Source organism: Scleropages formosus, chromosome 8 (assembly GCF_900964775.1).
Source record: "Scleropages formosus chromosome 8, fSclFor1.1, whole genome shotgun sequence".
NCBI lineage: Eukaryota > Metazoa > Chordata > Actinopteri > Osteoglossiformes > Osteoglossidae > Scleropages > Scleropages formosus.
Window position 1 is genome coordinate 20,445,098 of NC_041813.1, and position 27,090 is coordinate 20,472,187.

Consider the following 27,090-nt stretch of genomic DNA (forward strand, 5'->3'; position numbering starts at 1 on the left):
CTCCCCCCCCCCCGGTGAGCGAAGTTGTTTTTTTCCAGTGTTTCTGTGCTCATCATACATTATATGAGAACTTTGCTGCTTGTTCAGTTAGGCAAAAATAATCAGTAATAACTTAGTCAAATAACTAACTTCTTGCGGGTTCTTAACCTGGGCTCGTTGAGCGTAGAGTTGCTTAAGTTTGAAAATGACAGTTTATCCACCTGAACAGGCGCATTCCTTTATCCAAGCCAAGGCCACTTATTAGTTAAAATGCTGGGAATCACAGTAAACTGCCTGAACTCATTCAATCGTTTACACTCATACTGCAGAGCAAAAAACACACACGCAATATTATGATCTACGCCGGCATAATTCTGCGTGATGGTAATAAATTTTCAATTTTTATTAATTTACATATTTTTGGAACGTATTTCTGGATATTTTTCTTGACTTCGAAGGAGGTGAAGCAGAACCTTTCTCCTGTACGCGCGCGACAGCGGACACGACGGAGAGGCGCACGCGGGCGCCCGCGAGGGCTTCTGGGAGCTGTCAGTTCTCCCGTCGGCGCTTTGTGTGTGGAGCGACCGGGCTCGTCGCCGCAGTCGGGGGTCCGCGCGCTTCTGGCGCTTTTTTTTTCCGGCAGGACAGCGGGCGGGAAACGCGTGGGGCGACGAGCTCCGTCGGAACACGTCGTCCTCGTCGTCGTGGTTCGTCGTGTTGTTTGCTGTTCGTCGCTTTCCTCCTCCTCCTCAGCGGGGCCCGTCGTTTCCTGGAGCGACAGCGCTGACAGGACCCCCACACGCACCGGGCTCTCCGGTGTCCCTAACAGGACTGAGCGAAACCCGTTCGCTTCAGAACTTACTGTGGTCCATGGTGCAGTGGCAACGGTAAGCCCGCGTCATGTGGGAGCGGCGCGCTGTTGGCTGTTTACAGCTGAACGACGCTGGCGAATGACATGATGGCTCAGCTGTCGTGTCGGGCTGGACTTGATCAGCAGGCAGTAGCCGCGCAGTCACGTTTACAAATCGACACATCTGCACATCGTCATGGTCATCTACACAATGCTGTGCAGCATGATCATCCCCTCTTCATTTCTGTGTCATTTTACACTAGTATGTGTGCAACTGGTTGTAGCTGCAGGAGTCACATCTACAAACCAACACATCCTCCAAACATCTACTCATCAGCATCATAATACTACACATCATCCCCACATCATGTGCACAGCTGGAGTTGCAGGAGCCACATCTACAAATGAGCATAGCATCTCACAGTGTCTACATTTATGCACTCAGCTGAGACTTTTCTCCAGATCTCTCTACAGCTGCTTATCCATTTATGCAGCTGGGTAATTTTACTGGTGCAATTTAGGGTAGGTACCTTGCTCAGTGGTACTACAGCTGTATGCAGGGTTCAAACCTGTGATGTTCAGATCCATAGGCAGCAGTTCCATCTGTTATACTGTCAGATTAAATTGGTGGTACTACTAGTTAATAATCTTTGCAGAAGACTGCTAGATGTATAAATATGTAATGGAGGAAAAACGGAATGTAAAGTTGAAATTGAGGGTTGTTACTACGATGAACACTGCAGGTGGTGTTTTTATTCCTACATTTGGATTCATTCATTTAGCAGACGCTTTCGTCTAAAGCGATGTACATCTCATAGGAAGTACAGTGTGTTCTTGTTTGTCTAAAGTAGTTTTTAATCTACTGAACAATTGTTTCAAGTTGGGTGCAATTAATTTGCAGTGGTGAGAAACTGCAGATTCTGCCCAGTAGATGGCAGTTCATGACTTTGCGTACATTTTTTTGTATTGTTTGTGTTTCAACACTTAGATAAAGCATTAAAATACATTTTCAGTTTCTCAAGTGTGTTTTAATGTGGCCATGCAACGTAACTAGTAAAAGCAGGTTTTGAGATTCAAGCTGAGCACTTCCTACCCCATCTGTGGGGAACAACATGAATGCACATGTCACTCAGATGAACTGTCTGTTACACAGGGAGTCAGCAGGCCACATTCTGACCTTGCTCACTGTGTGACCCCTCTAAGGAATGGGTGTCCGTTGACGTACGTGTTGTTAGTCATTTTCTTAAATACGGATGACGTACGTTACTTATTCAGAGTGTCTGCTGATTGTGAGCTCTTTGTCCTTCAGCTGCCTTTGCTAGATCTCACCATCTCACTCAGGTCCGTCTGGTCATGCTGCTACATTTTCAGTAAAGTTATTTCTAACAGATGGCACTTTGATCCCTGAACTTTATTACTTGTTTGCGTTTACGTGTTAATTACTCAAATCACTGTCTGTCAGTGGTTTATGTGTTTTGGCTCAGGGCATGGCTCAGTATTATCTTTTTTCCATAACATTTATGGGTGTGTGTGGGCTTATAACATTGCATCTGACACTGAACTGTGGGGTTTTTCCTGTTCCTAGGTGGCATGTGAGCTGACACTGAGCTGTAGTGGTACCACACAGGAGGATGAATGCAGAGGAGCTGGAGCTGCTCAGTGACTCAAAGTACCGCAACTATGTAGCTGCTGTAGACAAGGCCCTGAAGAATTTTGAGTACTCCAGTGAATGGGCAGATCTTATCTCAGCACTGGGCAAACTGAACAAGGTGATGAACTCATCACGAACGATGCAATTGTTATATATGCCTTGTAATTCACTCTGGGAGAAAGTCATAATAACAACACCGTATAGTTGTCATACCCCAGTTGACTCATATTGCACCTGCAAATTAGTGAAATTGTAAAATATTCATTTCTTTTTATGTTCTTTTTCAGGTGTTGCAAAACAATGCCAAGTACCAGGTTGTGCCCAAAAAGCTTACAATTGGAAAGCGTTTGGCCCAGTGCCTTCACCCTGCCCTTCCCAGTGGCGTCCACCGCAAGGCCCTCGAGACCTATGAGATCATCTTCAAGATAATTGGACCCAAGCGACTTGCCAAGGATCTTTTCTTGTACAGGTAAGTGAACTAGAAGAGCTGCTGAGCTCTGGGCGTACAGGTGGACAGGGTACACTAGCCAAAGGTGGCACAGCGCCTTGGGGGTATGAGAGGACGTGGGTTTGACCCTCGCTCAGTCTCTGTGGAGTTTGCATGTTCTCCCCATGTCTGCGTGGGTTTCTTCTAGGTGCTCCGGTTTCCTCCCACAGTCCAATCACTTGCTATTCAGGTGAACTAGTGACTCTAAAAGTCATCTGTATTGTGCGTGGGTGAGTGACAAAGTGTGTTTCACTGGTGTATGAATAAGTGACTCATTGTAAGTAGTGTAAAGTACTGTGCAAAAGTTTTAGGCACTTAAGGAAAAAAGCTGTAAAGTGAGAATGCTTCCAAAAATAATGGTATTAATTAATAAACTTCCTACAAAGCTTAGTAACCATCCATCGTCAACAACCGCTTGGCGTGATGGGCTTGGCCGGGTCCCGCCCTCTGGCCGGTCTGGGGTTGGAGTTCTGCTTGGGGTGCCTTGCAATGGACTGGCGTCCCCTCCCCTTCCAACCTTGCACCCCGTGTTGCCGGGTTAGGCTCCGGTTCGCCGCGACCCCGCTTGCGATAAGTGGTTTCAGACTCTGTGTGTGTACTTTGTTTCTTTAACAACATACAAAACCTTTGCTGTAATACTGTAACTTTTTGCAGAAGGAATGCTTGGAAATCTAAAATATGCTCTTTCCCAGTGACACTAATGTAGGAGACATTAAATAACCGTCTAAAACATTTTTGTGAAACATCTAAGTGCCTAAGACTTTTGCACAGTATTGTATCTAGCAGTGTAAGACACCTTGGGTGAATAAGTGTGAACTGATAACACTACATAGTGTTTACTGGAAGTTTCTTTGGAGAAAAGCATCTTCTAAATGAATGAAAGTAGATGTAAAGTCTGGGTTAGGCAAGAACCTTAATTTCCATAAGCACATACATGTGCTACCCTGGCACTTCCTCTAGCAGTTGGGTGAATACTTTTTCTGCATAGTTTAATTTGACCAAGGCCCTCTTGTGAAGGTAAATGGAGTACACTGGTTAAAAATCTCCTCCTATGAAGGGTTCTTAAGTGTAGCTAGTACATGTTCCTGTACAAGTGCTTTGGCTATGTTGGCCAAAGTCCACTACCTGGTCCTATATGGGGGCAAGGTGAGCCAAAGAACTCTTCCTGTAAATGCACATTAGGGCCAGACTTTAACAGGTATCTGACTGGCCAGGAAAGACAGTTTACTTAAGGTTTCATAATTGTACAGGTGGAATCATTCTCAATATTGAAATTAAAATATTAAGAAATTGAATGCAAAATCATGACAGCAGTCATAATAAGTAAACCATTTGGTGTCACTGGTTGCGTTGAGTTTTTTTTGTCAAGATGGGTTTTCCCGCCAGAATATGCCCAAATTCGTCAAAAATAAAGGAAAATGGTCATTGACTTTTTTATCTTTCCAATATATTCCAAAGTGAACATGTGCAAAATTTTATGGGATCATCAAAGTTTCATCCAGCAGAGAATTAATACTGAGCCCTGCACTTGGCTTAGGTATCCCAGGGATGTCTTCTTGTACAGGGTTTACTTGTTGTGGATATTTTGTGAAATACAAATGGGTACAACGTCTGTCCATGATGAATCTAGCTGGCAGGCTGTGAATTACAGGCAGCCTGTACAGGTTGTTAAAATGAACAGTCGGAAGGCTGTGGCTGTCCATTTTGCTTTTTGGGTCACTTGTGCCCTTTTCTCCCTCCCCAGCTCCGGCCTCTTTCCCCTGCTCTCCAATGCTGCTATGTCCGTCAAGCCTGCTCTGCTTAGCCTGTACGAAACCTACTACCTGCCTCTGGGGAAGACGCTGAAGCCTGGTCTGCAAGGGTTGCTCACTGGGGTCCTCCCTGGTCTAGAAGAGGGCTCCGAGTACTATGACAGGTGAGGGGTGTATTCCACCCTGTTTTATTCCTAATTGCCTTATTTGTGCATAATCAGATAAGAATACAATAGCATATTTACAAGTTAGGGTAAGGTTCCGGCTTGCCATGACCCCGCTTAGGACAAGCGGTTGTTGATGACGATGATGGATGGTTGTGCAGCTTCCATGTTTTGTTTTGTTTAAATGAAGACTGTAGATGAGATGGCAGGCTGATCAAAATGCTGTCAGAGAATGAATGTCTTCCTAGTGTTAGAGATGTCGTTTCACTTTTTACTGACATAAATATCTAAATTTCTGTCCTTATCTCCCCAGAACCAACACACTGTTGGAGAAAGTGGCAGCAGCTGTGGAGCAGTGTGCCTTCTACAGTGCCCTGTGGGGCAGCATTCTGACCAGCCCAGCGGTGCGACTCCCTGGCATTACCTTTGTCTTGCTCCACCTCAATCGCAAGCTTTCCATGGAGGATCAGCTTTATGTCATGGGAAATGACATCGAACTCATGGTAGGCCTGTGTGTTCTTTCGCTCATCTCACATTTCACAACTGTTGCCTTGGAGACAATGTCAAAGAATTAACTGATGGACATCTTTGAGAAGGTTTTGGAGCTCTGCAAGAAGTATATAGAGGGTAAAGGAAGCTAATTTAAAAGGAAGAGGTGCCCAGCCTCAAAGAACCTTTAGATGCACTATAACAGACATAGTCTCCGGACTTCTCAGTTAGCCCTCGTAACTGTAATCACTGTATGTAGTTAACATTGTAAGCCACTCTGGAGAAAAGCATCAGCGTTATACGTAAATAGTGTGATGGGGTGGGAAGTGGTGGAATCTGAACAAATGTGTCCACCAGACCGGTTTTCTCTTGCAAATCTTAGAACCTTATGAATATGAAGGAAGTGAATAGAGTAGATGTTAGAACTGCTCCAAGTTCTAACATCTACTCTCTTCACTTCCTTCATATTTATAAGGTTCTTCTCTGAGAAAGCGACGTACATCTCAGAGAAGAACCTTTTGATTAAAAAAAAGCATCTGCTAAGTAAATAAATGTAAGCTGAAGTGCAAGCTGAAGGTTTCCGAAAAATCAATGTAAAGTATGACACTGTAAATTGCCTTGGACAAAGACATGAACTATCTAAAGATTACAGTACAACAGTATGACAATGAAGAAATAACTTGGACTGGCCACGCTCAGGGAGAAGAACGCACTGATGCAATGAGGCTTGGATGCTGATGTTCAGCTGTGACCCGGTTCTGTTTGTTCTGGCTGATTTTCAGGTGGAAGCTGTTAGCACGTCAGTGCAGGACTCCAGTGTTTTGGTCCAGAGGAGTACCCTGGACCTCATTCTCTTCTGTTTCCCATTCCATATGAGTCAGGTACTCGCTCTCATTGTGAGAACTTGTCAGACATAAGTCAGGTATCGCTGATAACACAAATCACGTGTCCTGTGTGGAGTCAAGCCTGTGGTTTATGTGCCTCTGGTGTGCTGATGTAGGCAACTCGTCCAGACATGATCCGGATTCTGTCGGCAGCGTTGCATGTGGTTCTTCGAAGAGACATGTCACTGAACCGCAGACTGTATGCCTGGGTGCTCGGTGAGACACGCTTACACTTTCCTCTGCACTGCTGTGAGACATGGTTATTGCATTAGAACAATGTGTATAGGAAACACATTTATTTCCTGCTTTCCTCTGTTTCTCCTTGCACATCGCTTTGAAATATGGCTGGTAAGTTTTATGGGTCTTTGTTAATGTTGAGCTATTTCACTTTTTGATTTTATATGCTTTGGGGTTATTAATGTTTTTGAGTCTATGGGTGTAAATATTGAGTGCTTTTGTGAGTTTCACGTGCACTCGTCCCTCACATAACGAGGTTCAATCATTCTATGAAATCCTCCCCTTCAGCAAATTCTTGTTGCAAGGGGATCAAATTACTTATAATTGGTTCCCTAGATAAAATATGTTACTTACAATTAGTTAAAATACAAAAATAAAAGTGCCTGGTATACTCTAGCCTAGTGCCCTGTACTTCTACCTCAAACTCCAGATACCTATGACCACAGCTTAGACTACTGTTAACGATAGTCAGTTAGTAAAACGTATTTTTTGCACAACAGTGGCAACACCAACATTAAGTTTGTCCAATCTAGGGTCACGGAGGTCTGGACCTGATCCTAGAAGCTTAGGGCATGAGCCGGGGTACACCCTGGACTGAGATTTTGCTCATTTGGCGTGTGGATGTTTGTGCTATAAAGAACTATAATTCACATGATCACTGCCAAAGCATGCTGTCACTGTGCTGTTACAGGTGCTGTGTAGTTTATTAGGTGATTCTTCTTTTGATCATGAGATTATGGTTTAGTTACGCTAGTGTAAGGGTATTAATGTTATAAAGGCCAAAGAAATTATTAAAATAGTTATGTGCTTAACATTTACTTTTAAAAGATAGTATTAAAAGGGAGCAGGTAGATTAGTGGTTAGAGCAGCCACTTTGCACTCAAAGGGCCCAGGCTCAAATCTATTTCTGTTTACCCTAAAATAAACTGCAGAAATCATTGAAGGGTTTTATACTCTCAAGAGTGTATTTCTATCCCAAAATATCTGATACAGACTGTTGTACTAAATAATAACTCCTGTTCATGAAAAAGCGTATATACTTTCATGAGTCATTCTAGCAGGTTTTCATTGTACAGGACCGCGTTATGTAAGGGTAGACTGTACCTGTGTGTACTCTTCTTTACTGGGTAGTCTGTGTGGTGATGTGTATGTGTGGGGTATGTGTATTGTGTGTATGTTTGTTGGATTTTATCATTTAGTGTGTGAAGCCTGTGTAATTGCTGTATGTCATTCTTTTCCTAGGTTTTGATAACAATGGGGTGATAACAGGACCTCGCAACACCCGGCTCAGCAGTCCCGAGGAGCATGCTACAGACTACTTTAACACTTTCTCTAAGGACATGCTAGTGCAGGTAGGCCATGCATCTGCAGAATTATACACTGCATGATAAAGGCACAAGATTCCCCTCATACTCTACATATGAATCAGCCGCTGGGTATAGAGTACACATGCAAAAACACATTACGTGTTAGCAATATGCACAGAATATAGCGCAAGTGCACAATTTTAAACTCTCTGCGGCACGATACACTCCCTTTGTAACCCTGTGTAAGGTCAGCATGCTACTTACCTCCCTGTAGCCAGAGTCTGACTTGTGTGCCTGCCTGGCTGGTATCCTGGATAGAGACCCCATAGGGATGGTGTGTTTCAATGCTCATATTGCTAGGCGGTGGGTTAGAAATTCCCATCACTCCAGAGTCTGCGGCTTGCTGCTCGACAGGCTCTTTTTAGTCTGTTTTTGTTGCCATCTGGTTGAGGCTACTTGTTGGAGCTCCCCCGGTGGGAGGACAGGGTACTGCAGGGACTGTTTGCTCCAGTGCACATCAGCTAATGTAATGTTTAAAGCGTAAGGGCAGCACACATGTGCACACACAAATTGCACACTCCAGAGAGACAGATCAGCACTCTGATTAAACACAAGACTTTGGGGCTGTTACTTCAACTCCAGTGATTTAAAACTTCCTGGCTTGGAAAAAATCAAACTTTTAGAAAAATGGTTAATCCAGTTAGATAGGGGGATTGTCCACAGAGAATATGGTAAATGCATACAAGTAAATCTGCTGGGTCAGCGTGTGGCCTTCAGTGACTCTGCCAGTCACAGTACAGGGCTCAGGTGGAGGGGTTGGCAGGGTCCAAGGTTTGCAACTCCATATCTAGAAACTCTGTCTGGGGACCTGTTTCAGGCAATGGTGGGAATCCTGCAAGGGAAGGCCCGAGGTGGGGAGGAGGAGAGTGTCCTGATGCATGACTTGAAACCCTTTCGGATCCTCATCAGCCTACTGGACAAGCCAGAGCTGGGTACGTGTCTTCACTCACTCGCTAACTCACTCACTCACTCAGTGTTACTAATGGATTACCCAGACCCTGGCATACAGTAAATGCTGTATTTCACTTTTTTGGTATTTTTGTATGAGGTGCCCACCCACAATATTATACATACTCAAATATAAAAATATACTTTAGTACTCTACTAATTTATTCATCTAGCTGATGTCAAAGAATCAGCTAGATGAATAAATTAGTAGAGTAGTAAAGTATATTTTTATATATAACTGTTAAGCTACGTACAGTTATTTACCCATTTATACAGCTGAGTAATTTTACTGGCGCACTTTTGAGTAAGTACCTTGCTCAGTGGTACTGCAGTTGCAGGTGGGATTCCATGGCCTTTGAGTACAAAGACAGCAGCTCTAACCATTACGCTACCAACTGCCCTCTAATTGTAATTGTGTTTCTGTTTATGTACTTATGTTTATATACTTTTGGGTGGAAAAGTTTGTGAAACTTTTGGAATTATCTGAATTTCTGCATGATGGGCTTCTAAAAAATATATGATATAGCATGCACAAAATTGTATATTTCATATATTAAATGCTATATTGTGTTGAAATAATTGAGATCTAAGGTGAGGAAAAAAGTGATCCCTTAAATTTAATAATGGATGGAACCTCCTTGAGTTTCAGTTACCTCATCCAAATGCTTTGTGTAGCTGTTGGTCAGACCTGTGCAACAGTTTAGGAAGTATTTTGGCACATTTCTTTTTACAGAATTGTTTAATGTACATTTATGGGATATCTTTCATGAAGAGCTTGCTTCACATCATGTTGCAACATTTTTGCTGGACTGAGGTCAGGGCAGTCACAATGCAGAACTTCTGTTTTAAGCCACTAAGCTTTTGCTGCCCTTTCCAGTTTTATGAGCTTCAACAGCTCTTTCACTAAAAGCTTTTCATCAGACCATGTTTAGCTCCGACAGGTCTCTGTTCTGAGCAACGAATGACCAGTATTGTCAGAGGTGGAGAACCTCAAATCCACACCTATTTGTCATCTTTTTAATATAAAACCCTGGTTCCAATTACCCTCTTTCTAGAGGGTCACATACTTTTTCTGTTCTTTATCTAGAAAATTTTAACAATATGTTTAATAAAGATAGTGTAGAATTTTGTGTATGCTGTTTATTTAATCATGCTCTAAATCTGTTATTACCAAAAAAAGTGAAGAGATCATATGAAATCCATTAATCCAGCAATCCCGACAATTCCAAAGGGTTCAAAACTTCTTTCTCACAATTGTGCAGTACAGATGAGTAGCCTGTGTTATAATGCTTTTTGTTTCAGGTCCTGCCATTTTAGAAGATGTTTTGATTGAGGTATTCCGGACCCTACACACACAGTGTCGAACTGAGCTAGACCTACAAAACCAGAGTGCATTCAGCAAGGACCACACACAGCTTAGCAGGTAAACACCAGTCATGAAAACCTGTGCATGTGAGAGTATATGTAGGCTACATTAATTGCATTATTTATGTATGTGAGTAAATGCTAATACAAATAATTGACCTGGCTTCTTTCTAAGCTGTGGTATTTGGCTGCTTGTCTATATGATCATATGGATTACATTCCTCACCGCTATGAATTTGTGTTCTCTGAATTTAATCTCTGCTGTGATTTTTGGTAGCAAACTACGCGAGAACAAGAAGACAGCTGAGTTGATAAAAACGGCCAATCTCCTCTTCAACTCATTTGAGCCGTACTACATGTGGGACTATATGGCACGCTGGTTTGAGGACTGCTGCAGGTGTGTGTGTGTGTGTGTGTGTGTGTGTGTGTGTGTGTCCTTCTCCTCTTGTGTAAAAATATTCCAGAGTGGGTATCTTGCTGACATGAAAGAACTGCTGACCCTTCATTGCCAAGTTTTATCATAGTTGTGGGGTCATGTTGTGTTGTGATTTCTCAGTGTGCCCCTGAGAGAGCCTGCAGTAAGTTAGATAACTCTAATCACTCTCTGCCCAGGCGAACACACAGATCCCAGACTGGGCATGCTGGGAGCTCAGAGGTTTCAGATCCTTCACTGCTGGAGTTCTGTCAGCTGGTGGATTTCCTGTTGGACATTGTGTCTCTGGTGAGTCTGTTTCACTCAAATGCATGCAATCACTTAAACATGTTTTCTCCCAAAAAAACACGTTTGTACAACTATGCTGTATACGTTCCCATCTTCATACTTTTAGACATACACATGCACATACAGACGATCACTGTTGCACGCACTGTATGAAAGTATATTTCTTTGTGTTTTATTGATTTAGTGTGGTTGAACGTACAGTTCTTGGATTTGTCTTTTCTTTACCTTGGTGTGTCTGTTTTATAGGACTGCAGTTTGGAAACATCAGTTGAAAGCCTGTATTTTCCTTCAAGAAATTTTCTATAATGGCTGATCATTACAGGATTAGATGCTATTGATAAAAATAGATGTCTGTATTATGCTGTGAATTTTGAAGTTTGCTGAACTTCAGTTGATTTTTGCTGTTAATTTATAAGTGGTGTATTTTCTCACTACTGCTGTGTGTGTGTATGTTTGTCTTTCTGGGTCCTTCTTTGTCAGTCAGTTCATGTCTGAGTCTCTGTGAGGGTGTATATACTTCTTCGTATATGACTAAGTATATATGTGTGTGTTCGGGGGGTAAGGTTGCGTGCTTCTGCGAGGTTCTGGTCTGTACTGTTCTTGCTCCTCTCTGTTGAACTTTGCTTTCTCTCTTCCAAGCCAACTAGAAGCATGCGCGTGATCTGCCAGGTACAGTGCCTTCCTACACTACTACTTCTTCCTTCCGTCTCTTCTCTGTCGCTTCCCTGGGTCTGCACTGCGGCTCCTAGAGCTTTCTTCTCTGTAGCACTTATGAGGTACATGAAGGTAAACTAGTCTGTGAAGATCTACACTGATGCTCAGTGGTAATAGTTATAGCAGTTTCATACCAAGAGCTTGAAGGTGTCTGCAGCCCAGTGAAACGGCTGTTTTGCATGTGATGTTAATTCCTAGTGGAAGTCCCGTTATCAGTATACATAAGTTAAGTAATGTGACATCTGTGTTTCTTGCATATGTAATGCTTTTTTGTAGTTAATATGATAAGGATTAAAAAAAAACTACCTTCAGATATTTATCATAGAGGTACAACCAATAAGCTAGTGATACTGCCACTGAATGAATACTAATGAGTCAAACAGCACTAGAAAATGAAGCACCTTGTCTAGCTCTTTGATCTCTAACTTGTCGCACTGACTTCCCCCTTCAGGAGACATACATTGAGATCCAGACAGAGCACCTCCCCCAGCTGCTGCTGCGCATGGTGTCAGCTCTCACATCTAACCTGGAGGCACTTGACCTGGGCGAGCTCACCCACTGCCTGCGCCTCTGCTCCAAAATCCTCAGCAAGGTGCAGCCCCCTCTGGTGTCCCCGCTAGCCACCACCCCGGGACCCTCGACCTCAACTGGTCATAAGGAAGAGAAGCGGGTATGATGCAGGCATTGTGCCTGAGGGTGGTGCTGTGGAAAATGGAGGTGGTATGGTTGGTAAAGGTGGGATCTTAAACCCATAGCTCAAGACACTGCCATTTTGTATAGTATGTAGACACACTATGAAGGAACACTGCATTCAAACTCGGGCATGAATCAGTCTAACACTAGCACTCTTTGTGTCACTAACTTCGCACACACTGATACATCAGACTGTTTTTATAGACTGGATTTGTTCCTAAAGGTATATACATTGACTACTAGTCTAACAAATGGTCAAATTTCAAAGATATAGACTTTTCCAGCTTATTTACAAGTGATGCTTCTCTTATGACATATGAAAGTTACAATAATTTGAATTTATGATGGTCATTCAACCTTATATTTTGATTCCTAATATTTTCTCGTTATGTCTGGCAACTGCTCTATCTGCTGTACAATACCTACCTGTACCTTAAATAGCATTTTCTACACTTAGTTTCTTAATGTTACAAACTGCTACAGACTATATACTGCTCTAAACTTAAGTACAGGTATTCCTTGATTTACACAAGGGTTTCGTTCCGATGACCTCGTCATAAGTTAGCATCATCATAAGTTGCAGACCCCCCCCTTGTATTGTATTATATAAACCATAAGGATATATAAAGTTAACATGAATGACAGCTGCATTGTGTAACAGAGCTTTGTTATATCTTTTCACTAATTTTACACATTACTCCTTAATTCAACTTGCTGACTTAGTTCATGTCTACTGATCACAAATGTCCGTGACCAATAACTATTGAACGTTGAGCCTGTTTACGGTCAACAGGCATGATTGAATAGGAGCTGAAGAGGTTCTGTTTTCAGAATCAGTGAGTTTTAAAGCAGTTTTTAGTTAATAAAAACAAAGTATTTTTCTATTTTTTCTGTAGTTGTTTCTTGAAATTTTTATACAATGTAACCCATAAACAGACATCTGTATTAATAAGCTTTCATTGAATATTACTAAGTGGTGAAAGTGAAGTTGGAGTTTTGATAAAAACAAGTCACAAACAGACTTTTGGTCCCAGCTGTGTTTGTAGACTGAGGATCCAGTATATTTCATTTATCTGAAGGAAGCCTCCTCTCCGTAGAGAAACCCACTGAACATCAGCATCTGATAAGTCACTGTGGGTGGCATTGTAACTGTGGCAAAATGGGAAGGTTGGGTAAAATGCCAAGATGGACAGTATTGTGACACCAAAAAGCACCTCCATGAAGAGTTTTGGCAACAAAAAAGCCTCATTGCTTCCTGAAAGACTCAGCGTGCTGACGATGCTGGAATAATGACGGATGATTATATGTGAAAGCAGCTGCTGTTGTACATGCCAAGCATGTCGTGAATGTGAGGCTCAAGGTTCTTCAAGGAACCCAGCTAACTCTCAGATGAGAACCAGTCCATGACCTACAGAGGAGCAAGGAGACAAACATGGATGGCAGTTTCACTGTCAGCCATTCAGATATGACACATGGGAGGAGACACTGGCATCAGATGACAGATGGCACTGGCCAGTAGAAACTGTCTGGTCCCAAGGCAGGGGATCTTGTTAAAATGAAAAGCATGCTTCCTGGAGGGTCCCGGCCCTGCTTTGGCATGCTGATGTTACATGTCTTTGTCCCCAAGGGAAGCAGGAGTTGCTTATGTTGCTACCGTTGTCTTTGGATGTTCATGAAAGCCTTTTTCTTTCTTGTCCTTCCAGCAGAGCAGCACTCAGATGTTCCTACTGATACAGTGGAGTTAAAGGATAAATCAGAGCTCTTTATCAAACGGGGAGTGTCCCCCGGTGCAGAACTACACACTATACGCTGAAAACAGATCCTGTCATTCACTGGCCAGGCCCAGCCCCCAGCATGGTGTGTGTGTGTGTGTGTGTGTGTGTGTGTGTGTGTAAGTAAAGGAGTGGACCCGCTGGGAGCACATGGTGCTCCACCCCCCTTTCTCAGTGTGCTTGACTGTTGATGAAGCGTGAACGTGGGAGAGGAAGCTCCTGCCATAGGAAGCAGAAACAGCTGTGGCCTTCTCTCCCGGGCTCCCCTTTGCCTGCACCGTCCCGTGGGGCCTGCCAGAAAGCAGGCTGCCATCTGAGTCCACAGATAAAAAGCATGCTGGGAGTTGTACGAATTGGTCACATCACACAGTGCAATGTGGCAGTTGGTGAAATTGCACAGCTTTAAAATTCCTGGATACAGCACAAGCCGCCTTCTTGCTGCTAAGATTATGGTCTCTTTTGAGGACATACAGGTGGTCGTCCACTTATGACAGGGTTCCGTTCCAATGGCCACGTTGTAAGTTGACTGTCATTTGTCAAAAACTATGTGAACCATAATGATTTACACGTTATCTGTATTTAAAATAATGCAAAGGTAGAATAATACAGCATAACAGTAAATATGAAATGAAATACATTACAGATAATTATGAACATGATAGTTATTACTGTACAGTATCTATTAATGAATAATGCATACTTATTTTTGCTTGCTAACCATTCTAAATAAATAGTAACTTGAAGGGAATCACAAAAAACATTCATTGCAGGACACCCAAACACTGGCCAGTGACTGTTATTGTACAGCAGCTGGAGCGTCATTGTTAAACAAAAAAAAAAATAGAAAAAGTTGATAGGGAGGCTGTTGTAAATGCAGGTGGTCATAACGAATTATGAACTGTATTTGTGTTTAAGATCTACTTTTGTTATCTATTTGCTGTCTTATTTCAGTGCAGTGTTATGACGTCCTCCTCTTGTTGCTCCAACAGGCCTTGCCAGCATCTGCTGAGTTCCCTGTAGTCAAGGCATCGGAGGAGGAGAGCGCCTCCAGCAGCCGGTCCTCGGAGACGGGCTTCACAGAATTTATCCAGTACCAGGCAGAGCAGTCGGAGTCTCCTGGCTCGGAGACAGCAGGTTCCCCCAGGGTAGTCCCCAGCAGGCTGTGCCATCCTGGACCTGGCCCGGTTCAGAGCAAGCCCCAGGACAAGCCAGTAATGCAGGGCTGTCTGGAGGTCTTCCAGCACTTCCTCACTCGCCTTGTGAAGCTGTACGTGATACCCAGCCTGAGGACTGAGCGGTCAGGCAAGGTGGACAATGACCAGGAAGGGACGCAGCCAAGTGGGCAGCCTAGCACCTGCGGAGCTCAGCATACACTCGCTGCTTTCACAGCTACTTGCCAGCTCTTCCTGGAGTGCTCCAGCTTTCCTGTGTACATTGCCGAGGGCAACGTGAAGTCATCGCCCACCAGGGAGGAACAAGCAAGTGGGTGATCTTTCTTAGAGACCATCTCACCGCTCTGTGTGGCTGCCTGTATTATACAGCCTCCATTGTATTTGCCCATTGCTTTATTCTAACCCATGTCACACCCCTCTCTGTGGCTACAAACATAACGCTGTCCTCTCAGGCATGACTGATGTGTGTCCATTATCTGTCCTTACTGTAGGCAGTGACCACGTGCAGCCAGCTGTCTGGCTGCAAACCCTAATGGATGCCTGCTGCTTGGCCGGAGACTTTAGCATTCAGGCCGTGGCTGTTTCCCTACTCATGGACTTGGTGGGCCTTACACAGTCTGTTGCCATGGTGACTGCGGAGAGCGTGGGCAGCCCAGACTCAGCCCAGCCCATGAGCCCCAGCCAAGGCCGAGTGGCTGTGGTGATCAGACCGCCGCTTACCCAGGGCATCTTGAAGTTCATTGCAGAGAAGACGGACTTCTTCAAGGTAGCATGCCGAAGGGTGTGTGCGTCTGTGTCTTTGTCTGTCAATGGTTTGGAAGGTTGTAAGTTTTTGATCTCGTGGTCTGCACCGTCTTCCCAGCAAGTGGCCCTGATCCTGTGGGAGCAGCTGGGAGAGGGCACCCCCCAGCACCATCAGCGGAGCGTAGAGCTTTTCTATCAGCTGCATAACCTTGTACCTTCCTCCAGCACCTGTGAAGATGTCATCAGTCAGCAGCTCACACACAGGGATAAGGTGACTTCAGTACGCATACACACTAGCATGTTTATGTAGTTACATAAGAAATGTGTACAACTACATTTTCATTTACATGCCCAAATATGATCACATTTAAGTTTCAATATGAAAAGAATGTTTTTCACAGTATGTGAGAACATGCTGTTGCAAACACTTTCTCACCTGTCTGTTGTGCAGAAAGTCCGCCTAGAAGCCCATGTGAAGTTCTCAGTACTTTGGCACCTGACAAGAGACCTGAACATGACCAAATCTTCCCCTTTCAACCGCACCTTCGACAGGTAAGACTCTACTTGTTCAGTTTGTGTCGACAGATCAATTTTTCATATTCTGTATTGCACTCTGAGACTTTTCTCATGAGTGACAGGATATCTGTCTTGGCTTCTTTATTTGAGAAGTGCTTGAAGGGGAATGTTATCTCTTATACAAGTAGTATAAAATGTAGTGTAAAAATATAACTTTTTTATTTTTAAAATATTTTAAATGCTGTTGTGTTACCAAAACATTTCTGAGCAACACATTTATACTGTTTCGTTCTTAGAATAATCATTTTTCTTGACATGGTTGTTGAGTACTGTCTTTTCTGCTATAATTCTATAGATGCATTACTGTAAAACTTTGTGTCATAGGAAATCATGAAATAAAAATACTAGGGCTAATGGGGGGAAAATAGGGTTGGGACAGATCACTCAAAACCCATTGAAAACAATTCTAATAAGAATGTTAGCACAGTTAAAAAAAAAAAAAAAAAAAGTTAAATTCACAATATATAAATACTTAAGACTTTACCTTGAAAAAAGTGAAGATAGCTTGAACATAATGACTCATTTAAGCCAGTTGCACAATTATTACGTTCTTTAACATATAAAAATGCTTTATAACATCAAGCTTCTTTTTCAGTGTTAAAGCTTTTTCTTTTATAGTCACCACCTGAAATGTTATAACTTCTCAAGTCACATTCTTGTCACCTTGCTTATGAAAACTTCGGTAGTATTAGAAATGACTGCATTTACTTTGGTTAGCCATATATATTTTCTTGTCATTGGATCGAGTGCAAAGACTTGTTTGTGTTGCAAATGGTCACACTGCTGAAATGGAAATGCCGACAGTGACAGCTTGAGGCTGAGGACTGAAATGCAGGTTGAAAAGTTCCATACCTTGTCTTTGCTGGATAAAACATCTTAGCTTGACAGTCAGGACCTAATTCAATGATATAATAAACAAGCTGGAAAATGTGGTGAAAGATCAGAAATACATTTAAAGGACGCTCATGAAATGAGTAATTATTGATGGTGGATGAATAAAGATTTTTTTCCTTCTCCTTTCTAGTGATATTCTCCTTGATCTCTCTACAATGAGATTCAATCTGTTGTTTTTGGGGAGAGCGAGGTTTAATCTGCCTTCATCTTGCTTCCATCACAACCATGAACCAGATAAATGAAGAAACAATATACTGAAGTAAAGGTGTTAGTTATATTTGCCGAAAGTCAATCAATATATTAAGCAGAAATATATATATAGATGGAAAACAGAACAGAATAGCAGTGCTAGTCGGATGCGACTTGCTGATATAAAAGATGGATTTATTGTTGGATTTTAAGACAGTACTCTGGTAACTGAAGTGTGACGCAGAATCCTGTTGTTCAGTTTCCTACAATTCTGAAGAGCCATACTGTGTATCTCTCTTCCTCTCTTGCAGATCACTTTTCATCATGTTGGACAGTCTCAGTTACTGGGACGGATCCACAAGCGCTGTGGGCCGGGCCTGGCTGAATCAGGTTCTCCAAAGACACGACATTGCTCGAGTTCTGGAACCGCTGCTGTTGCTCCTGCTGCATCCCAAGACTCATCGGGTGTCCATCCAGCGTGTACAGGCCCAACTTCACTGGACCCGTGCTTTTCCAGAACTTCATGAACCTAACTCATCTGAAGCTGGGTACATGAAGGATGTGTCCACTGACGGTGAGTGCACCTTGGTTGTCCACTTCTGTGCCTGTATGTTTTTTTCCCTCTTACTCGTTGCAATGTCTGCTGTCTTTGGGGATGGAGTTTCAAGTTGCTAACACTCCATCTCTTCTGTCAGCTTTCAGCCAGCTGCCAGCAGAGGGCTTGGGGGCAGGGACAGGACCAGGGCATGACGGAGACCTTCCACTCGATGACATGGAGCCTTTCAGCGTGACAGTGAACCCACTTAGCGACAGTCTGTCCCTCCTCAGTCTTAGCAGTGAGAACCTGCAGCTCAACTCAGACTTCCACTTGCCTGACCGTCAGGGGGAGCCGCAGAGCTCTGAGTCGGCTGCTTCCCATTCCTCCACCGATAACGGTAGTTTTGAAGATCCGGATACTCCTGGTCCCACAGATGCACTTGGTTGTGACCGGGACCTGTCTGTCCACAAGATGGCTATGCACCTTGAGGAGCCTGTGGAGGAGGTAGTGGCAGCAGTACTGGCTGAAGTCTTGGACAGAGTAGTCAAGATGGCCGAGGAAAGTGGGATCAGCCCAGTGGTGGCAGTGGCTTGGCCACAGGCTGACTCTGACAGCTCCAACTCCTCAGAGTCGTCTTCCACCATACCCTGCGATCAGGACCCCCCGCACTCCGTCAGTGTGCCGACCCACGAAGTAGAAGCGAGCGGAACGCCTGAGTTCCTCTCCGTCACCTCTGACACAGGAGATGAGGAGCCAAGCGAGAGCATCACTCGCCACAGTTCATCCCCTTCAATTGTCACTCTGCCTGACACTGCAGTTGATCCAGGTATGCCGCCAGGCCCTCTGGTACGTCGGCGAAGCCACAGCAGCACCCAGATCAGTCTAAAGGGCAAGATCATGGAGCGGCTAGCAGAACGCTCGCCAGGGGCCAAGCCCAAAGTCAAGAAGAGCAAGAAGAAGGAGGAGCGGCAGAGACAGACACCCGTGGAGCGAAGCAAGCAGTCGGGCATTTTCTTTGGGGACAGTCTGGACCTGGAGAACTGGTACAGTTGCGGTGAGGGTGAGGTGTCCGAGATCGAGAGCGACGCGGGGTCACCTGGTGAGAGGTGTGCAGCATCGCCCCCGCGTGTCAACGTGCACCCGCTGTACCAACACGTGCTGCTCTACTTGCAGCTGTACGACTCATCACGCACTCTGCACGCGCTCTCCTGCATAGCGGCCATGTTGCAGGCTACACCCACCTCCTTCGTCGGTGCCATCTCCACCACGAGCATTAACAACACATACACACCCCAGCTGTCACTGCTGCAGAACCTGCTGGCACGGCACCGCATCTCCGTCATGGGCAAGGACTTCTACTGCCCCATTCCCCAGGACTCGCACTCGCACTCCTTCCGCAGCGCCATGTTCATCGAGATCATTATTTCACTCTGCCTGTACTTCTTGCGCAGCTACTACTGCGTGCATGTTGTGGCCACGCCCCAGGATCTGGCTGGCAATCGCAGCATGCAGCTCACCAGCATCGAGGTGCTGACCGTGCTCTTCAGTGAGCTCTCCAAAGTGACCGAAGCATCGGCCAAGGGCTTCGCCAGCTTCATCTGTGATGTGCTGTCCAAGTGCAAGGTGCAGAAGGTGGTGCTGCACTGCCTACTTTCGTCCATCTTTAGCGCCCAGAAGTGGCACCAGCAGCGGGTGGGCAGGGCCAACGTGTCCGCCGTGGAGGAGGGTCTTTCCGAGGACAGCGTCATTAACCTGTCCGAGGACCACATGGATAACTGCAGTGGGTTGCAGTCGCAGCTGCTGCGCCTTCTGCAGAGTCTTGTGGTGCTGGAGCACCGCGTCCTGGTCCCTGCTGAGGAGGGGGGTGATGCGCCGATTGGGTCTGGCCCGGGAGCAGGGTTTGAGCTCCTCGGGGAGGTGGACCACGTGAATCCACAGCAGCCCATGACATCCCTTCAGTACCTGCATGGGCAGCCAATCACAGCACAGGGCATGTTTCTGTGCGCGGTCATCCGAGCACTGCACCAGCACTACACATGCAAGATGCACCCACAGTGGATCAGCCTCATCACGGCCACGCTGCCCTACATGGGCCGGGTGCTGCGACGTGTTGTGGCCTCCGTAACCCTGCAGCTCTGCAGAAACCTGGACAACCTGGTCCAGCAGTATCGCTACGAGACAGGCCTCTCCAACACCAGGTAGTGTGCTCTTCCAGGGCTCCCGGCACATTATAAAAACTGTTATATGGTGCAAATAATGAAAGTGGCGTACTTAATGGAAATTCAGATTTTAAGCAACAAAATACTGGGGGAATTGTATACAGGTGGTCCCCGATTTACAATGGGGTTACGTTCCCCGAAACCCATCATAAGTCAAAAATGCATTTAATACACCTAATACATACATCTGCATGACAGAACGGGAGATACTGGTCACTGCCTTGCATCGCAAGAAGGTGTCACTCCTCATATCGCTTGCCCGGGAAAAAAAATGTAAATTCAAAATTTGAAGTATGGTTTCTATTGAATGTCTATCACCAGCTCACCATCGTAAAGTCGATGTATTTAACCTTCTGCTTGTTTTCACCTGTGCATAATGGGACCTGAGATAAATCCTTTGAGATTAGGTGAATTATTTATTTATTTATTTAAGTCTTGTCAGCTGTTATGAGCTGAATAATTGTATTTGTGATGTGCAGGCCGCAGTGGATGGCACTGTGCATCCCTCCTGACCTGATCCTGACAATGCTGGAGGGAGTGACCACCATCATCCACTACTGTCTCCTGGACCCCTCATCCCAATACCACCAGGTTCACTCATCTTGGCATAATGACAAACATGCTGAGTGACAGTAGCTGTGCCAGCATCCCACCACTTAAATACTAATTGCATCTGGGGTAGGACATTTGTGCACCAAGAGCAAGCGTAGTATCTGGTTGCCATCATATGTCAAGCTAAATTAGCATGTGGATTGGTCTCGTGAACAATGATAAATGGCATCTGTAGTGATTTTTGTTCCTGTTTCCTATTCATATTTTAAATTAATTTGTGTTGTGCAGATACATTTCTCATTAGCGTTACATTTGTTGAAGTGCTTGTCATAGTTACAGCAAGGTTTGATTGTTCCATGGTACCTCATCAACAAGTTCAGATTAAAGGTGAAGACAAGAGAAGTTCATCTTTTATTTTTCATACTTTAATGTCAGTGTTGTATCTATAACTCCTACAACACCATTGGTTCTCAGTGGTATAACAGGATCCTGTTGAAAATCAACTAAAATTCAAAAAACGATCAATGATTTTGAAAGGCATTAAAGGACCCAAAATGATAGAAATTTTTTTTTTCCAAAATTATTATGGATGCTGCTATTGTGAGCAAAAATGCTGAGGATTCTCATTACTGAAACAGTTTTTTTTTTTTTTTTTTTTTTTTTTTTGGTTTGGTTTAAAGTTCACGGGACTGACCCATGTAGACCTTTAGCTTCGACAGTATATCATGACCACACGCTTGCCTTGTATCCACATTGTGCTCGGAAAGTAAGGTTTCAGTTTCGGGGTGACAGAAATGTGGTTTAATGGTACAGCGCCTATTCTCTGTTACATTTCCGCCCGGTGAGGAGGGCACCTCTCAAATGAATATGGTCTCCTTGTCCTGCAGCTGCAGGTGGGTGTCGATCAGAAGCACTTGGCTGAGGCCCGCTCAGGCATCCTTTCCATCCTGCACACCATCATGTCCTCCGTGACACTGTTGTGGAGCGTGCTATACCTCGTGGACAGCTCAGAGCGGCCGGCTGCAGCCTCTGCCTCCTCCTCGTCCAACATTAACCTGGGCTCCACTAAGGTCCTCCTGAGAGTCCTTGTTCTGACAGCAGTGTTCGTGGTGCCAGGTGTGACGTGCTGGTGCTCTGCAGTCGAGCACGGTTTGATAGTGGGCCCTGTTCTCTGTCCCATCTAGAATCTTCGTCAGCAGATCCTCGAGCTCCTGGGCCCCATTTCCATGAACCACGGGCCACACTTCATGGCAGCCATAGCCTACGTCTGGAACGAGAGAAAAGCTGGAAAAAACCCTGTCCGAAACAAGGTATGGGGGAGGGGAAACAGTTGTATCCTTCTCAGCAGCAGGGTTGTTCCGAGGGCATATTTTCGACCATGTAGAACATTTGAGTTTGATTTGATCTTTTGTTGTCTCGGTGCTTTCTGATGGTGCTCATCATTTTATTCTGATACTATGCAGTTTAAGTATTTTATATGGATTGATTCAGGTGATCCCCACCCCCAGCGAGGAGCAGCTTCTACTGGTGGAGCTGGTTAGGTCGGTGAGCGCCATGCGCACTGAGACGGTCATGCAGACTGTCAAGGAGGTTCTTAAACAGCCACCAGCTATTGCCAAAGAGAAGGTCAGTCATATACCACATGTCAACATTGTCATTGAAAAATTTGAAAATATAATTTAAGAAGTCTGAAGTACTATATATGACCGTAATTCTAGACATTGTGTTTATTTTAACTGATTATGCTGTATAATGTGGTTTAACAGGTTGACATTGACTGCTGTTTAGTGAAGGACAGAGCTTAGACTCAAACCATCATCTGAACCTGGGAAACCATTAACAAGTATTACTATATCGTAAAATAGTCTCATTTAGGATCAGAAACAACTGAGATCAGAAGTCTGTTTTTACCATGACACAGTCAATAAAAGCTAAATAATATATGCTGTACACCAGCGTGACTATAATGCAATAAATTAGTACATTTGGTTTCCCATCAGTCATTGCTGATAAAATTCCAGTCCTCTTCTCTTCCCAGAAGCATCTGTCACTGGAGGTCTGTATGCTGCAGTTTTTCTACGCCTATGTGCAGAGGTGAGCGAATTGGACTAATCCTGCCTGCTGGAAATGGTGGCTAACGGTGGCGAGATGATGTCTCAGTACGATTTCCTGTCCACCTTCCTTCACAGGATCCCCGTGTCCAGCCTGGTAGATAGCTGGCCCTCACTTTTGGCCCTCCTGAAGGAGTCCATCCAACTGGGACTGCCGTCCCCAGGACAGTTCCTCATCCTGGGGTATGAAATATGCAGACTTTGTTTTTTTGTGCATTTGTCCATTTTCACTTTTGTCTGTTCATGATGCTGCTTTGTACCATTGTTGCACAGTCATGTTGCTTCCTGAACTTCAAAACACATAACTAAATAATGAATTACTTGAAGAAATTGTGACACTTTTTTTTTTTTTTTTTTATAACAAGTGCTGTTTTAACCGTAACAAGCAGCAGAGTGTAACAGTTGTAAAGATGCTAGAAGTGGGAAAAAGCGAACTTCCTTGTTGAAAGTGCTTACAGTCACATGTTCGTCTGTTTTAACAGCTATATATTCTCCTGAAGCAGTTCAGGATAATGTTCTTTGTGCCATTTTGGGGACTAGAAACCAACCTTACTACATTACATTACATTACATTACATTTATTTATTTAGCATATGCTTCTCTCCAAAGCGACATCCAATGAACTCTATATAGTGTTATCAGCCCCCACACCTTATTCACCACGGTGACTTACACTGCTAGATACACTACTTACAACAGGTCACTTATCCATACATCAGTGGAACACACTCTCTCTGTCACTCCAACACTATAACTTACTACATAACTAGTAGTACTAATTACTATATGTTTCATCACTCTGTAACTTGGAAATATACCTTCTAACATCTACATGTAATTTTTTTGAATTCTGTGAAGTTACATAAACAATTGCGTTTAGTGCTTAGGTTTTCTGTGCTCTCTTTTTCTTGGAGAGTTTTGAATGAGTTCATCTTGAAGAACCCAAACCTGGAGAACAAGAAGGACCAGCGTGAGCTTCAGGTGAGAGCAGGTGTCATCAAGCCTAAACAGTGCTCACTGTGACAGAATGCATATTTCCCTTACTCTTCATTTTGACATCCTGTTTCCGGCTTCCTTCACACTTTAATAACAGTGCTTGCGAGTAAGTTTTCATTAATACTCAGGTCTAGGACTGAACCTTTCCCATGTACCTTTTTGGTTTTTGAGCAGGCAATGCAGTTAATGTGTGTGCATTTCTTACAGGTGTACAAGTATAAATAATGAGCATTTGATATTTTGCCAAAACAGACTTAAAACTTCCGCTATATTGTTCTTTAATGTGTGTTCTGTATCATGACATCATGGACAAAGGGAAGAAGTTTCAGTATTTCAGGTTTTTAAATTCATTTTGAAACTCTGATGCTTATTTTTAATATGTGATGTCGTTTAAACAAATTTATGCTAAAATAACTGCATAATGCCATTTCCCAACTATTTCACTAAAGCAGTCCTTGATATAGATGCTCGTAGGAGGGGGCACATCCCCCAGTTGAATGGTGAGCGGACAAGTGTGGTTAGCGGCAGTCCTTAGGTCCTTAATCTTTATGTTCATGGAGCAATGACTACATCTTCTTAAGCAACTTCTCTACTTGTAGTCGCATTTCTTAATTTAGTTAATACAGAAATACTGAATCAAACACTTGGCCAAATAAAAACAGATGTATGTGACTGTGAGTGCTGTATCTTAGGCGTTTCCTTGATCTGTGTCCATTACTGCATGTCTGTCCAGGACGTAACCCACAAAATTGTCGAGGCTGTGGGTACCATCGCCGGCTCCTCTCTTGAGCAGACCACTTGGCTGCGGAGGAACCTGGAGGTGAAGGCCTCCCCTCAGATTGTGGTTGACGGTGCCAGCCTGGAGGCTGACGTGGAGGGTATGGGTACACTCCCTGTTTTGTGTCTCATACTCGTGTTTGTATGCTTGTATGTGTGTGTATCTGTGTGCTTCCAGGTTAATCCTTATTTGTATTTCAGATCTGATGTTGACTGTAATGGATGCCTCCAGCTTCACTCCATCTGTGTACAGTGTCCATGCTCTCACTCTGCTAGCTGAGGTACCCTAACCCCCCAGGTGTGATTATCCCACCTGTTTTACCCCACTCTTCCACCACTGTTCTACTGATACCCTGTACCCTGTTTCTGCAGGTTCTGGCCCATCTTCTAGATATGGTTTTCTATAGTGATGAAAAGGAGCGAGTGATCCCTCTGCTGGTCAACATCATGCACTACGTTGTGCCCTACCTTCGCAACCACAGGTGAGTGAGTGTGTGATTTGTCTCCGCAGCCACTGCTACTGATGTGGCCTTACACTGTCAAACACAGAAAATGCTCATTGAATACTTATGTTTTGGACCCACTTCTAAGGTCTCTTGTATGCTCCGTATACCTGTGTCACACCATCTGTCACAATAAGCGCTGTATTTCCTGTAAATTCTACATGCAGAGACTCATGAAATGTGGTCCAGTGAAAACTGTGGTATTGTGTAAACTGACTGTGCTTCAGATTTGCATGTCTGCATCTATAATTTTGTTGATGAAATGCATTTTTGTTTTGTTGTCTCTCACTTGTTGCGACATAATGGTTACACTCGCAAACTACTTCCAGTTATGTGAATAAGCCATATGGCGATAAAATACATATTTATTTCAATATTAAAGAACCCTAAGGTGGTTCCAGTGTTTAAACCAAGGTGAAATGCTGCACATTGGCAATGAAGATGTGATGAACTTGATTTTTATATCCCACAATGGTAGAACTACACACGTGTGTTGACTGAGAACATGCTGAGAATACTGTTTGCATGTGTGCGTTTGTCTGCACAGTGCCCACAACGCCCCCAGCTACAGAGCCTGCATCCAGCTGCTGAGCAGCCTCAGTGGGTACCAGTACACGCGGCGTGCGTGGAAGAAAGAGGCGTTTGACCTCTTCATGGACCACACCTTCTTTCAGATGGACTCGTCCTGCATAAGCCAGTAAGTGTGGACTCATTTCATCTTCACTCTTGAAGCCCGAGGTCAGAAATTCACACTGACTTCTTTACTGACCTTAGCTGGAGGGCCATCATTGACCACCTGATGACTCATGACAAAACCACATTTCGAGACCTCATGAGTGAGTACAGTGCCCCTCTGCTCACATCTGGTCATGAAGCTGTGTGTGTGTTTGTGCAGGCATAAGTATGATGTTAGTGGAGTGCTTGGGGTGTGTACATACAATGTGTGTATGGATATGCTGCTATCAGAGTTGCCAGTGTGTGTGTTCCTGCACAGCACGTGTTGCTGTGGCCCAGAGCAGCTCTCTGAACCTGTTCTCGAACCGCGATGCGGAGCTGGAGCAGAGAGCTATGCTGCTCAAACGCCTGGCCTTCACAATCTACAGCAGTGAAGTGGACCAGTACCAGAAGTACCTGCCTGACATTCAGGGTATAACATAATTCTCCTGACATTTTTTACCTGTACCAAATACATTTGCTGTCTCTTTTTACCTGTTCATGTCTCCCCTTCCCCCCCTTCCATTTGTGCTTTCACCTATCAGTGGTGTGTCTTACTAGCTTAGTCTCTCCAAGTAAACATTCAGAGCTTATACATTTAACTTGCTCCTCTCATCTACACACTGCACCAGTGGCAAACCTGCTTGTGTTTACCTGTCTGTCACATTTTGTCTTGACATCAGAGCGTTTGGTGGAGAGCCTTCGTCTGCCCCAGGTGCCCATACTTCACGCCCAGGTGTTCCTCTTTTTTCGAGTACTGCTCCTACGCATGTCACCTCAGCACCTGACCTCCCTGTGGCCCACCATGATCACCGAGCTGGTAAGACACACTTTTACCATTGTAACAAAGCGCACACACACCTTTATATGTCACAGTGGGGATTTCACTGCTGACTGCCCCTTTATTGCACTAAATCATTTTGTAACATCCCAACAAACAAAACCAGTTTTTTAAATTTCTGCTTATTTTTTAAAAATCCAGTTTGTATTGTGAGGATATTCTCATACAATCTATTTTCAAAATTTACTTTCT

The 27,090-nt window shown here is 44.1% G+C and overlaps 1 protein-coding gene across 1 annotated transcript in view; it reads left to right on the plus strand.

The window, feature by feature from the left end:
• The first annotated feature begins 405 nt into the window (after nucleotides 1-405).
• Nucleotides 406-27,090, plus strand: part of dop1a (DOP1 leucine zipper like protein A) — a 29,060-nt gene continuing 2,375 nt past the window's right edge. Inside the window, exons 1-34 of the mRNA XM_018757298.2 lie at nucleotides 406-866; nucleotides 2,415-2,598; nucleotides 2,768-2,949; nucleotides 4,712-4,882; nucleotides 5,196-5,385; nucleotides 6,154-6,252; nucleotides 6,372-6,471; nucleotides 7,735-7,844; nucleotides 8,677-8,791; nucleotides 10,110-10,230; nucleotides 10,450-10,569; nucleotides 10,785-10,893; nucleotides 11,533-11,562; nucleotides 12,059-12,277; nucleotides 15,062-15,554; nucleotides 15,736-16,010; nucleotides 16,107-16,259; nucleotides 16,440-16,540; nucleotides 17,959-18,221; nucleotides 18,343-20,383; nucleotides 20,884-20,995; nucleotides 21,844-22,026; nucleotides 22,141-22,266; nucleotides 22,448-22,582; nucleotides 22,995-23,050; nucleotides 23,146-23,250; nucleotides 23,982-24,048; nucleotides 24,797-24,941; nucleotides 25,042-25,121; nucleotides 25,213-25,322; nucleotides 25,891-26,040; nucleotides 26,118-26,179; nucleotides 26,338-26,490; nucleotides 26,741-26,877. Of these exons, the coding sequence (XP_018612814.2) occupies nucleotides 2,461-2,598; nucleotides 2,768-2,949; nucleotides 4,712-4,882; nucleotides 5,196-5,385; nucleotides 6,154-6,252; nucleotides 6,372-6,471; nucleotides 7,735-7,844; nucleotides 8,677-8,791; nucleotides 10,110-10,230; nucleotides 10,450-10,569; nucleotides 10,785-10,893; nucleotides 11,533-11,562; nucleotides 12,059-12,277; nucleotides 15,062-15,554; nucleotides 15,736-16,010; nucleotides 16,107-16,259; nucleotides 16,440-16,540; nucleotides 17,959-18,221; nucleotides 18,343-20,383; nucleotides 20,884-20,995; nucleotides 21,844-22,026; nucleotides 22,141-22,266; nucleotides 22,448-22,582; nucleotides 22,995-23,050; nucleotides 23,146-23,250; nucleotides 23,982-24,048; nucleotides 24,797-24,941; nucleotides 25,042-25,121; nucleotides 25,213-25,322; nucleotides 25,891-26,040; nucleotides 26,118-26,179; nucleotides 26,338-26,490; nucleotides 26,741-26,877 (6,651 nt within the window). The 5' untranslated portion in view covers nucleotides 406-866; nucleotides 2,415-2,460. The remainder of the gene's footprint in view (nucleotides 867-2,414; nucleotides 2,599-2,767; nucleotides 2,950-4,711; nucleotides 4,883-5,195; nucleotides 5,386-6,153; nucleotides 6,253-6,371; nucleotides 6,472-7,734; nucleotides 7,845-8,676; nucleotides 8,792-10,109; nucleotides 10,231-10,449; nucleotides 10,570-10,784; nucleotides 10,894-11,532; nucleotides 11,563-12,058; nucleotides 12,278-15,061; nucleotides 15,555-15,735; nucleotides 16,011-16,106; nucleotides 16,260-16,439; nucleotides 16,541-17,958; nucleotides 18,222-18,342; nucleotides 20,384-20,883; nucleotides 20,996-21,843; nucleotides 22,027-22,140; nucleotides 22,267-22,447; nucleotides 22,583-22,994; nucleotides 23,051-23,145; nucleotides 23,251-23,981; nucleotides 24,049-24,796; nucleotides 24,942-25,041; nucleotides 25,122-25,212; nucleotides 25,323-25,890; nucleotides 26,041-26,117; nucleotides 26,180-26,337; nucleotides 26,491-26,740; nucleotides 26,878-27,090) is intronic.